Source organism: Bidens hawaiensis, unplaced genomic scaffold (genome assembly GCF_021521415.1).
Source record: "Bidens hawaiensis isolate Kalapana, Puna unplaced genomic scaffold, B.hawaiensis_p1.1 tig00037695_1, whole genome shotgun sequence".
In the NCBI taxonomy this organism is placed as follows: domain Eukaryota; kingdom Viridiplantae; phylum Streptophyta; class Magnoliopsida; order Asterales; family Asteraceae; genus Bidens; species Bidens hawaiensis.
The window spans coordinates 149,972-163,931 of record NW_027505499.1 but is presented as its reverse complement, the minus strand read 5'-3'; the positions used below and the strand labels follow the sequence as shown (position 1 = coordinate 163,931).

Below are 13,960 nucleotides of genomic sequence, written 5' to 3'. Positions count from 1 at the left end.
GTACTTATTATTTACTAACGATTGTTTCATGTGTATAACAATATATTTGACAGATGTAACGGCTAAGAGACCTGGTTTACCCCCTATTTCGCAGCCTGAGTGATGGAGCACGTGGTCAAAGTGGCAGTTACGTTTGAATTGAAGACAATGGCGGATTTTTAGGGATTATTAGTTAATAGTCTTTATTATTCATAACTCCATTGAGTTATTATCTTTTATGTATAAATTGAGGCTATGATCAGCTAGGAAAACACACCCAATACACAGCAACACTCTATTCACTACGAATTCAGCAGCATACACACACACACTTAGAAATTATTGTATCACTGATCATAATCTCCACCATTGTAACCCGATTTTTTATTAATAAAGTGGCGATAGACAATTTGTCATCACCCGAGGTTTTTGTGCCGGCGATCCGACCAAGATCAAGGGATTTTCCTCGTAACAAATCACGGTGTTCTTCATTATTTCGTGCATACAATCGTTGTTAATATCATAGCACTATACCTCACATTTACATATTTGGATACATTATCCTTAGTAGATTTTTGTCCAAAACAATCTTATTTGTACATTATCTATATCTATATTATATATAATATAGAAGTGAGTGACCTCTTAAATTTTAAGAGGTACCACTCTTGTTACATATAGTACAAGTAGTAATGCATCTAATTTTAGTAATTTAGGGGTAAAATAGTCTTTGCTTATTCCAAAATAATATACAATAATGGTCCTTCAACTTCAATAAAGTTTTGTTAATATATCAAATAGTTACACATTTCCTCCTTATTATAAACCACCTACCCCACGGTTTTTTAACGGCCGTAACTTTTTCACACGTTAATATTTTTTCTAAAAAAAATACACCATAAAAACGAGCATTTTGTTCTCTTTAATTTGAGTATTGTATTGTTATAGTTTATTAATTTTTAAAAAACTAACATGTTACATGATTAGTTATTATCGAAAACGGGTCGAGCATGTTCGGCTAAAGGTGTTGGAACGGGTTAGGATTGGAACAGGTTAATACAATAAGGGTTACATTAGTTCATGTCGGGATGAGTTTAGATCGAAAGGGTTCATGTCAAATCGGGCTTCGGGTTAAAACATTTTCGGGTCGGAACATGTCCGTCAAAACAGACTGGGTTTTGAAATTACTGTACATTTCATCTTTGCTTCTTGCTTGTCGCCACCAGTTACGCGTGTTCAGGCATCAGTTACGTGGATGATATTGTTTATATATACCGGGTTGCTCGCGTATAGGCATTATGCGGCGCGCTTACTGGCACAGGTTACACATCCGAAGCCACGTTAAATGCATATCACTTTCGGGTTACGCACATACCATTGCGAGGTTACAAACGTGCTACCACCGGTTGCGTTTGCGCATACACCGCTGCATCGCGCGGGAAACTGACTAGTTATAATATACATGTATGTAATTTATTTATTTAGCTCTATTCTTAAACATCAATCTATTATTTCGACTGTTTGTTTGTATATTAAGGACTCGATCGTTTCTTCTGTTAAACGCTCGTGAAATAATAGTTTGAATATATACTAAAATATTTTTATTTATATTTTGAAAACGGTCATACTATATATCAACATCCGCTTCTTATGTTGGGTTTCACACTTTGGTCCTTCAACTTTAAAAGGTTAACATTTTGGGATGAAATTTTGACAAGTGTCACAAAAAACTAAAACCAATAGGTTAAATATATAACTACTCAAACTTTAATTCTTCATTGGCCGTAATGTGTAACTTCATGCTTTTCTTACAATCATCTTCAACGCCACTAATATAATAATGATCCCCTCCCATAGGTAAACTTAAAGATATTTTTCCATTATCACTATTAGTAGAAGAATATATAGGGTCGACTGTAGAACATTCTTCAAACTACTTCGCTTTTACGTAGTATATATTATGTTTTTTCGGATCGAATGCGAACTCTACAATGACAACATAATTTAATTAGTTAGCTTACTAGTTTGAAGAATAAAAGCCTACACAAAGATATATCAAAAACCAACAAATTAATCATGTATGAATAAAGGATAATAATATATATACACAATTTGTCATAAGCCCTAAATTTCTGTGAAGCCGCCCAAGCCTTGTAATCCACACCCACGGTCCATCCTTTTTCTTCTCCGACCGTATGCATCAGACCTACTTTTAGGGAAACTTTATCCTGCTCTATTAGCAGATCATTACTTACTCGAGCCCTTGTGGCTTGAGCCATTGTTGTTGCTATGAGGATGAAGATGCCCAAGTTTTTGTTATCCATTTTGGTGGTTATATATATATTTCTATTGTACAAATTGAACATCTAAGATATAAAGGAAGGAAGCATGCTAAAAAATCTCTGCACCAACAAAATTGTGAAAGAATATCATTTAAATTTTCTAAATTTGGAAAACTCGTCCTTTCATTACTAAATTAAACTAACAAAAAATATAGGTCTATTATTGTTTTATTTAAGAGGGCATAAATGCCATTTTTACATACATGTTCTTTGGATATTATGAATTCTCAGCATTATTAGTCAAAAGTGCACATCCGAATGCTTCAGCAATTCTACTTTCTATATTAGTTTCTTATGAATATTTTATTTTTAGATTTTGAAATTTTGATACATGAGAGAAAGATCCAGGTTCTGTTAAGGCATTAACAAGTTTAAAAGGATGTATAAAGTTTCTGCATTTCTAACTTTAATTTCATTGTTAGATCGGTTTCATCTCTAGAGTCTAGTGCACACACTATGTGTCAAAGGAAGAAACACATGTGTGCTGGTTGTGGCCTTCAAGTCAATTGACAAGGTCCGTTGGATAGGAGGACTTGTGAATGATGTGATGTGGGCCTTAACATTTCCATTATTCTCAAAACCCACTTTCGAGATATGGGTTTTGTTGAGAAAGTGGGATGACATTATGAGAAAATATCTCCTAGGTTTAATTCATTGCATTTTTTAATGTATATAGTTTATTGAATTTCTTTATTATCTTTTAAAACTTCAATTATTTTAGTTAGTGTATGAAAAAAATATAAAATAATAATTTATTTATATATATTCGAAATACATATAAAAACACTGTTATAAAGTGATCTGTAAATATATGTGATGAAGTTGAGTGTGGAGTGGATATTTGTAATGGTTACGTGTTGTAGAAAATTTGAAGGCTTTTAGCGTGGTTTGAAATCTTATGTGACATGTTGAGGTGGACGTTTGTGGAGAAAGTGATGCGTCGGACATGGGAAACTTGTGTTTACTTCTTCCAACATACTCTTTGATTACGATCATCTCCTATATTTATGAGTTACTGCATCAAAAAACTTACACACGTCTCATTTTTTTAATGAATAAATTACACCAAATTCGTTTTCGACGTGGCTCAAACCCTTGACCTCAGGGAAGCAACACCATACTAACACCTAAATCCTATGGTTTTGCCGATTGGAAAAACCCCACGACCCTTGCGGCTCTTTTTGCAAGTTGATGAATTTCATCCATGATGATACAACAATTCGACTCTTATTCGGCTTAGGTTTTCCATTTGTGGACCCACTAATTCCGTGTTACAAAAATCACACTTAACGCGACACACTACTCATTCTAACACCTTTGATGAACCCGGAAATGCCTTTATCCTTCTTGGTTTAGCATAAGCAGCCATGTCACCAATGGCTACATTGATCGAATAAGGCATATGATCTTAATTAACAATCATAGATAAATGAAACAATAATATTGTGGTGTGAATTTTAACCAAATATTACACTTATGATGAATTTCACTATACATAAATTTCCTTGATAACGGAAATTGGTGTATATGTATAATTCTATTTTCTTTATCATATTTACCGAGCTGAAACATATAGATTTAAATCCATGTCTACGTAGTTATTTCCTTGCCAATCTAATTTATATGCTTGGCTTTCAAGTGTGAATAATTCGTTGACCGTAGCAACGCGTGACACGAGCATTTTGGTTATCTTAATTGTTGACAATGTGGGTGTCAATCATCATAACATAACAAAAGTGAAAGGGTGTTGCCACTGGTTTCATGGGCGCAAGAGTACCAACAATGCTTTTTTTTATTTAAACAAAATTATTATACAAATTACACATCTCCATCTCACCCCATAACTACCATCTCACCCCATAACTACGTTCCCATTTCTCCCACCATAAACATAATACATTCAACTTAATGTGAAATGTAAAAGTCCTTTTAGCTAATGCGGTGACTTACATAAGTCGCATGGCGCGATTTGCATTTTTCAAATCTCACAACTCACACATCTTATAACACATAGCCTATCACAATCATGAAATGTGAAAGTCTGATTACTTTGGGATACTTACATCGCACCTACTTGTCATTTCACGTAACACATAGTATACGTTAACACTAGGTGTTATGGGATGGCGTCTCAGTCACCTCACCAACAATTTCTTAGCCACCATTACCACCAAGGTTAGAGTGTGTTTTAGGAGGGCTTGAGGCCCGAAGGGCGTAATTTCTTTAATGGGCAAGAGATTAATGAGAGCTTTATTCCTACATGACAACGACATCACATATTTTTTTACTTTCTATTAAACGAACACATAAACTCTAGACTTGATCCACCTAAATTTCTATCGGATAAATTATTACACTTTATTATAACAAATAATTGTGGGACTATAGCCGGCTTCTACTTTCTACCTTATAATTAATGCAAGAAGGCTTTTTTAAATTTCTAAATAGTGGTCAACTATAATTAATCGAAAAATAACACCCTTTTCCTCTATCTATGATGTTTTAAATTTTTTTTTTTACACTAAACAAACCCACCAAGTATGAAAGTATACTATACTTAATGATTCTAGAATCATTATACAACCACTTGTACTCCATGCATCACAAGTAGTACCTGGTTCTTGTCTTCTTGACTCTGTCTTACCTACAAAGACTTGAAACCATCTGCCATTAGCCATTAACACAAACACACACCCAAAAACTCTTCAATGGCAGCCTGCAACTTCTTCATGTCCATCTTCTTCATCTTCACATTCATCCAACTTCTTGATGGCAAATTCACCTCCAATATATGCAATCATGACAAACCCCATGTTCAATTCCCATTCAAAGTCAACTCATTCTGCAAACACAATCAAACCATGATCAAATTCAAAGGTTATGGTGAACTGGGTGTGAAATCAATCTCTAATGAACCCAAGAAACTCACCTTATTCGACCCGAAAGACTGTGTTTTTGAAGTGTTCTTGAATCTTGATCTTGATATTACGCCTTTTCGGTATTATCATTTGGTTATGAACTACACGTATTGGAATTGCCTGATTGGTCGTTCGGGCTCGTTGGAGCCGGTGCCGTGTTTGAGTGATAATAAACATCATGTATATGTTGTTGAGTCTTCTTTAGATGTTCCTGGTTCTTGTGAGGCTGTAAAAACGGTTTTGATCCCGTTTTCGTATAGTTCTTACGTGTCGGATGATAGTTTCGGGCTCGATTTGACTTGGGATTCTGCGGGTGTTATGGATTTTGCGGAAGAGAAACGAGGGTTTGGTGTCGAATCCGTAGTTGGAGGTAAAGTCATGTTTTCAAAATCGGACCAGACAAAACGGTTTGATTTGATTTCTGGTCCGGTTATGAAAACATTGGTCTAAACAAATGGTGACTTTGGTTGACTTTTGAAGTCAAAGTCAAAAGTCTTGTCATTGATTTTAAAAGTATAGGTTATTGTTTTGATTTGTTTTTTTTTTCAGGAATAAGTATGGTGATTATGGTTTTGGTGATTTTGGGACTAGGGTGTATAAAGGTATATCTTTGGAAGAAATTAAGAACTAATGAACATGAGTGGGAGAAGTTAATTGGAGATCTCGAAACGTTGTGATTAGAGTTGTGCATAGTCGGGTCCATACCGGTCGAGTCAGGACCCACGAGGTATAACCCGGATAGGTTTACACGGTACGGTTATCAGCTTAGACTTTTAGTGATCACTGGATCGTCATTGTCTTGAAATGACAAGATTGAAGGAACCTTTCTGTTTGGATTCTTGTTTTATATATATTTTTTGTTATATGATTTCATACATCTCACTTGCAAAAGATTGTATTTTCTTCATTATACATTTTCATAGCATATGGTCAATGGTAGTAAAATTATAAAAAAAAATGTTTATTCAACGAGTTGTCGTAGTCATGAGGAAAAAGAAAGGTAGAAATGTCAAATTTGAGACAAAAAGAAACTAAAGAAGTTAAACCGAACCAAAATCACACACAAACTTTTATGTTATCAATCACAATCAATGGCTACTTTTGTTTTACTTAGCTCCCAAGACTTCACTTTTGAATATTCAAATAAAAGAAAATCCACATAAACGTTATTGACGGGTTGAGTGGGGACAATTAGAGGGTGTTCAATTTAGTGGTGTCAATCGTGTCAGAATAGCAAAGTTGACAAGTATCTAGTTGTTTGTTTTCGAATAGATGGGTTAAATTATTCAACCCAAACCCATTTTAAGATTTATTTAAAAATATGAGAAATAACTAACGCCGTGTAGCTAGGTAAAAGTGTAAAATTAATGTATAAAGTTCAAAGAATCAAGAGTTAATAAATATTTCTATATGAAGAGTTAACTTTGAATATAATAATCAACAGTAGCCTAAACACTAAAGAGACAAACTTTAAACACTAAAGCATTTCAAATAATACTTCTGAAGTCTAAGGGGGTGTTTGTTTTTTCTTCAAACATCTTCAAGGGAGCTAATGTCTGCAGGCGCGCAGACATTACCCTTGAAGACTGTTTGTTTTTTTTCTTAAAACAGATCTGAAGTTATCTTCTTTCATCTTAAAAGAAAAGCAAGGAAATCTTGCTTAAAACATCTTCACAAAAAAACCCTACTCTTCTCCCTTTGCAGCCACCCTCTCATCCACTGCTCCTACCACCGTCCGCCAACACCACCACCCACCGTACGCCGCCACCACCACCCCCGTACCCCGCCGCCACCGTCCACCACCATCCACCGCCACCACCACCACCACCGTCCACCACCCACCATCCATCACCACCACCGTCCACCACCCACCATCCATCACCACCACCGTCCGCCACCACCACCACCATCCATCACCGCCACCACCACCATCCATCACCCACCACCACCACCATCCATCACCGCCACCACCACCACCATCCATCACCGCCACCACCACCGTCCACCACCCACCATCCATCACCACCACCGTCCACCACCCACCATCCATCACCACCACCGTCCGCCACCACCACCACCATCCATCACCACCACCGTCCACCACCCACCATCCATCACCACCACCATCCATCACCACCACCACCATCCATCACCGCCACCACCACCATCCATCACCCACCACCACCACCATCCATCACCACCACCGTCCACCACCAACCAAAACCATCCATCACCACCACCCATTGTCCACCACCACCATCCACCGCCACTACCCACCGTCCGCCGCCACTACCACCATCCACCACCACCACCTTCCACCACCCACCAAAACCAAATCGGCATGGCAAGCAAAGACTAAAAACTAGATGTAACTTGAATAAATGACTTCTATCTTGTGAGATAAGTTTGACAGTTATGCAGACAGTATCAGCTTATAAAAACAAACAGTCTTATATTTTCAGCTTGCAGATCTTCAGACCACATCTTCAGTTGCAGACATGAAAACAGATGAAATCAGCTTGCAGACAGTTTATGTCTGCAAAAACAAACAGCACCTAAATATAGTTAGTTGAGTACTTGAGTTTGGGTAATTGATTGATTATTTTGTGGGAAAATGTCATAAAAAATAATATACTTTCTTTTTTTTCTCATAAAAGTCCCTTAACAAATTTTTGCATGTTAAAGTCCCTCCACATGCTAATTTTGATCATAAATGTGATATAACTTATAATAACATGTTTTTTTTGCTTATGTGACATACACATAAAATTAAATACGTTAACATGAACTGCCTATGTGTCAAAAATTGACATGTAAGCAAATTCTGTTGATAATTTTTTTATACCGTTCTCTTTTAGTTTTTTTGTAATGTGGTTATTGTTATTTTTATATTTTAATTTTTATTCTTTTATAAATATAATTGTATGTTTATATTATAAGATAGTTGGTTATTATTATTGTTGGATGATAATGTGTGCACAACTCGTTCTAATGCTCTTGTCAATATTGTGTGCACAGCTCGTTCTATTCCACGGCCATCACCATAATCACCGGTATAACTATTCTACCCTAGCTCATACATCTTCTTATTTGATCATCCAACAATAATAATAATAAACAACTATCTTCCAATATAAACATATAATTATATTTATAAAAGTATAAATAATAAAATATAAAAATAACAATAACCACATTACAAAAGACTCAAAAGGAACAATATAAACAAAATTATCAATATAATTTGCTCACATGTCAATTTTTGACACATAGGCAGTTATTTAATTTTATGTGTATGCCACATAAGCAAAAAAACATGTTATTATAAGTTATAACACATTTATGTTCAAAATCAGCATGTGGAGGGACTTTAACATGCAAAAATTTGTTAAAGGACTTTTATAAGCAAAAAGAGAAAGTATGTTGGTTTTTTATAATATTTTCCCTTATTTTGTTACTAATACAATAGTTATTTTTCATATTCATAAATTAATATCCTTGACACCTTATTTCAATCTAAATATATTAAATTATACTTAGTTGTTATTTTCTATGTTTTACATTTGTTTTTAAATCTAACATAATTTCACATTCTACATAAAATCATTCAATTAATAAATTTAGGCTAATAATTTTACACCCCAGCGCAGAGTTTTAATAATAGTTTTATGACATCATCAATGCACAACAATCTAATATTTGTCTATATAATGAAGAAAGACAAAGACCATAATTTATTTACTTCCTTTCAAAAAAAACCTAAGTTTCGTTACTTCATACTTGGGGTACAATCATGTCGATTTAGCATGTTGGTGTGTTGATAATAACTCGACGCATATATTTATTTGTGTCATATCTAAACTATTTAAAGCTATGTCATGTTCGAATCGTGTTTCGTGTCAACCTTTTAAGTTTTTGTTTGTGACTGTTAGTAATAACTAGGGAGCTCATAACCATTTAAACAATCAATCAATTACTTCGACTCATATGAAACTTTTTATAGTTGGCATGGTTTAGTTTGTTGTAATGGTTTCATTATCTTATATTCCCATTACAAACTTGTATACAGCTCGATATTAGAAGTAAAAGTAAATGATTGGACAAAACTAAACTAATAAAATAATACGTAGAAAGCGAAGAGTTGATAGATGGTTTTAAATGGTTCGTGTTAATCGACCCAAATTATAGTTTTTAGGGTCTTGTACAAAACCGGTTTTTTTTTCTCAAAACCGAACCAGAACCAGGTTTGGTCAAAGCCTTGTCAAAACCGGTTTGACCCAAACGAACCGGTTTAGGAGCAAGAGAAGAGAGGTTGACCTGGTCCAGCTCGTTTCAGTTTGGTTTAGAACCGGTTTAACTGGTTTTTCTCAAACCGGTTTGGTATATTACAGGGGGGACCGGTCCTAGAACCGACAGTTTGGGTAGGTTTAAGAACCGGTTTGGGTTCGGTTTGCATCAAATTGACCCCAAACCGGTTATTTTACCCCTCTAATGACAGGAATTGTTGCCCTTACTAAATACAATACAACTTAACTGACCATGACAAGCATGGGCTTAAGACCCATTAATAACTGAGTTTGCACAACTCAGCTTTGAGCCCATGACTACTGATCTTATGCACATGCTTACAGGCCCAAAAATGAAGGATTCAACACCCAATGATGACAATTGACAAATGAATGAAGGCAATAGAAAAATCCACATATAGCTAGACTTGGTAGTTAGATTTCCAGATCTCTCTTTGACGAATGCTTATTCAATGTGTTGATATGATGAAATGTTTAATTTTCTATTTGTTGACTCATAAATAAATAATATTATTCTGTTATTATGTTCCAAATATTTTTTTCAAGTTCACATTGGGCTTATGTGTCTTTGTTACTATTTTGACTATTTTCTTGGATTGGATATGGGATTTGCTGAAAAAAGAAAGTTATTTATTTTAAGATATTTTTAATGATAAATCTACTTACGCATGGGAATGCACAAACTTTACTTAGAATTTTTTTTAACAGCATAGAAATTAAAAGGTTATTGTTTTTATACACTCAAAGAGGAAAAAGTCTTTATCAATTTACGAAAATAAAGTAAACTACATGAACTTTAAATGCGTATTCATAATCATAGCTATATGTGTTTATATGTGGTTCCCTACGATCCTAAGATATAAATATAAAAATACAGTTGTATTCGTGATTTTCTTTTTCTTTAATTGTTTTGTTAAATAGAGCGAGAGAGACTTGCTAAGGCTAATCGTTGTCGACCAATGTTGCAGGGATTTTGGCTGATGTGGCAGCCCCTTAACACAGGCTAACTGCGGCATTATGGAGGAGGTAGCAACCCATTAAAAAGCATGATAACGGATATACAATGGGTCCACCTAGTAATAACCAATCAAACTTTTTTTTCCCTACACCATCATAACTAGCTAGTTAACTCATAACGTTTTAGTTAACGAATAAACTAGTTAAAAACCCATTACATACATGACAGTAATGTGACAATTTAACTAGGCTTTGTGTATTAGGTAAATGATTTCACATTTAAATTTTCAAAGTCAATAAACAATTGGATTTCACACCATTCAAAATAAATGCTTTTGTTCATTCTATGTCAAAAAGGTTCATTGGAAATGACTTTTAGTAAATTCTTTGTAAATTTTCCAAATCAAATTATTGGATTTGACTTCAAAGCATGAAGAAAGAGAGAACGCATTTAAATCTTTGAAAATGTGAACATAAGTTTTTCATATAACATTTTGGTTTTAACTATTAAGTTTTTTTCTTTAAATAATTACATATCAACCAAGTTTAAAGACAAAAACCAACTAAAAAAAGATCAGTTATGGCAAAACATACATTGTATGCGTTCAACCCGAACAATTCATTTGTATCCAGCCTTTTAACTCGTAACAAATTAATCAAACGGGTCCGATTTTACCCTATCCACAAAAATGACATGTAATGTCCGTGATGTCACAATTTTATGACTTTTGTCTTTAGTAAGTTATTTGCGTCAACACACTTACCTTGTAATTGAAAGTCAAACAATCAAAAATATTATGTTATTATATTTGTCCTTTGTTTTCGTTAACTATTTGTTAAAACCTATTGAGTATATTACATCAATAAAGCTCAACTTGATGTAAATTATTATAAACATGTAGTAAACATCGAAAATTTTTTATGTTCTACCAAATTTCCAAATTTGATAGCAAAATTAGATGATGGTAATATTTTCAAACTATCATTTATTGATCTATGATAATTCATGTTATGACACTCAAGCTTTACTTTCGTTATCAATGGTAAACTCACTCTTAAAGAAAAAAAATATACTGTATATATCAACCGTGTGCTCCTGACAAATGATTGACTTGTTTGATCTCAATTAGACTTTTAAAATTTTTTTTGAAAAGACAAAAATGATACAAGCCTATGAGGTTCCTCACTTCCTTAGGCTGAGGGGTGTGGGGGGCGTGAGTGGGGGCGCCAGCCAATAATATTGTGACGTGTGGCAGAGAGAGAAACTTGATAAGATGGGTGTTGGTAGTGGTGATAGCGCCCCGGGCCATGGTATGGAGGGGCGCGAGAGGGGGCGCGAGCGGTTTATTTTTTTATTTTTTTATAAATGTATTAAAAAAACGTATTATTAAAAAAACTCATAAATTATTTAAAAAAACACACATTTTTTTGAAAATTCATATAATAAAAAAAACATACTAAAAATTAAACAAACAATAATATTTAATAATAAAACTAATCTAATACAAGATCCTCTGGTCGCCTCGCCCACAAATGTTCAACCAACTCATGTCGAAGATCCCCGTGTATCTCACGGCTCTTGATATTTGCTATGTTATGAAGTTTTTGTTGATCACTGATTGTGGACGGTTGTGGCGGAATGTCACCTTGGTAGTTTTGGCATATAGCTTTGCCCTCGTCTTCTAACGTCATGTTGTGTAGGATGAGACACGTGTAGACGACGTCCATTATCCTCTCCCGAGTCCAATAACGTATCGGGTTCGCCAGAACATAATATTGTTTTTTTATAGCTCCAAAAGCTCTTTCAATATCTTTTCTAGCAGACTCTTGCTTCTTCGTAAAATACTTCCGTTTGTCGGCGACTGGATCTGTAAAAGCTTGAACTAACACAGCCCATTCGTTGTAAATACCATCGACCAGATAGTACCCGTACTTGAAGAGTTCTTCATTTGCAACAAAAGATTGAGGTGGTTCAACCCCGTCGATAAGGTCGTTGATCAAATGTGACTGATCGATAACATTAAGGTCGTTATTTGACCCAGCAACACCAAAAAAAGCATGCCAAAACCAAAGATCCTGTGACACCGCCGCCTCAAGTATGAGGGTCGGCCCTTCATGATCACCACGGTGGAACTGACCTCGCCAGGCCGTTGGACACATAGCCCATCCAACATGCGTACAATCGATGCTACCTAGCATCCCAGGAAAACCATGTTTTTCTGCGTGCACCTCATATATGCGTTGGATGTCATACGTTGTAGGTTTACGCAGATATCTCCGAGCGTAAGTCGATATGACTCCTACGTACAATATATATTAAAAAATGTAATAAATATTTAATAAAAAGTAAAATTAATGTTTTTTACCTTGGCAGAAAAAATGAAGGGATTCACGTGCAACCCTTTTCGACATCTGTAAATACTCATCCAAAGCGTCCGACGAGATGCCGTACGCTAGTTGACGGATAGCAGCCATGCATTTTTGAAGAGGGGTAAAACCGGGAAGACCCCTAGCATCCTCCCTTTGTTGGAAAAAGGGATACCGTGCCTCTAAATCACTCGCTATACACGTGAACAATTGTCTGCTCATTCGAAAACGAGTTCGAAAATCCGACTCCGCGTATACCGGTTGAGGGCTAAAATAATGCCTCATCAAAGTATCGTTAGCACCCGATCGATCACGATCACGAGGTGGTGCTCTAACCCTCGGGAGTCGGGGTTGATGGGCTTGATTTTGCAAGAGATTTACCACGGCTGCGGTCAAAACTCCCCCTACATGAAGAAGCAAATCATCCTCTTCGGAGGAGTCGGAATCAGACGAGTACGACGACATTATTTTTAAAAAAAAAATGGGACGATGGGTTGTTTGGAGATTGAAGTTGTGTTTGATATGGTAAAAATGGGTTGATTTAGGGGTATTATATAGGATTTTGTAAAGGTTTTTTTAAAAAAGTTTGAAAGAAATGGGTAATATATAGGAAGTGTTGTATAAAGAAATGGGTAAGTTTGGTGTTTTTTGAAGTTGTGTTAAAGTGTTGTATAAAATGGGTAATATATAGGAGTAGAAAAATTTTTTTTTTTTTAAAAAAATCAAGAGCCAACGGCTCATAATAACTCTCCAACGGCTCTTTTCACCTTTCCCCATGCCCCTCACGCTCAACCTGTCCCGCGAACCCCCTGACGCCTGCCTCTTTTTCCGCGCTCGCGCCCCTCTCGCGCCCCTATAGCGCCTCGGTGGTGTGGTCTTCGCGCCCCGGGGCGCGACCGCCTCGCCACTTGCGCCCTGTCTCGCGCTCCGCACCCCTCAGCCTCACAAGTGCAAGTCTTTAAATATGGTGAGCACCGGTGTTAGAGGATAAGAACTCAAGTAGTAAGCGGGGTGAGCCATTGCTCTGACATCGTTAACAAAATGGGATGCCTTTTTTTAATGATGATGGCTATCCAAAGTATTTACCTAT

The 13,960-nt window shown here is 35.8% G+C and overlaps 1 protein-coding gene across 1 annotated transcript; it reads left to right on the top strand.

Annotated features, from left to right (window-relative positions):
* Nucleotides 1–4,966: 4,966 nt before the first annotated feature.
* Nucleotides 4,967–6,317, top strand: LOC143613529 (putative RING-H2 finger protein ATL21A). The gene is made up of 2 exons (XM_077087211.1): nucleotides 4,967–5,609; nucleotides 5,789–6,317. The coding sequence occupies exons 1-2, from the start codon at nucleotides 5,030–5,032 to the stop codon at nucleotides 5,914–5,916; spliced, it is 708 nt and encodes a 235-aa protein (XP_076943326.1). The 5' UTR covers nucleotides 4,967–5,029; the 3' UTR covers nucleotides 5,917–6,317.
* Nucleotides 6,318–13,960: the final 7,643 nt, after the last annotated feature.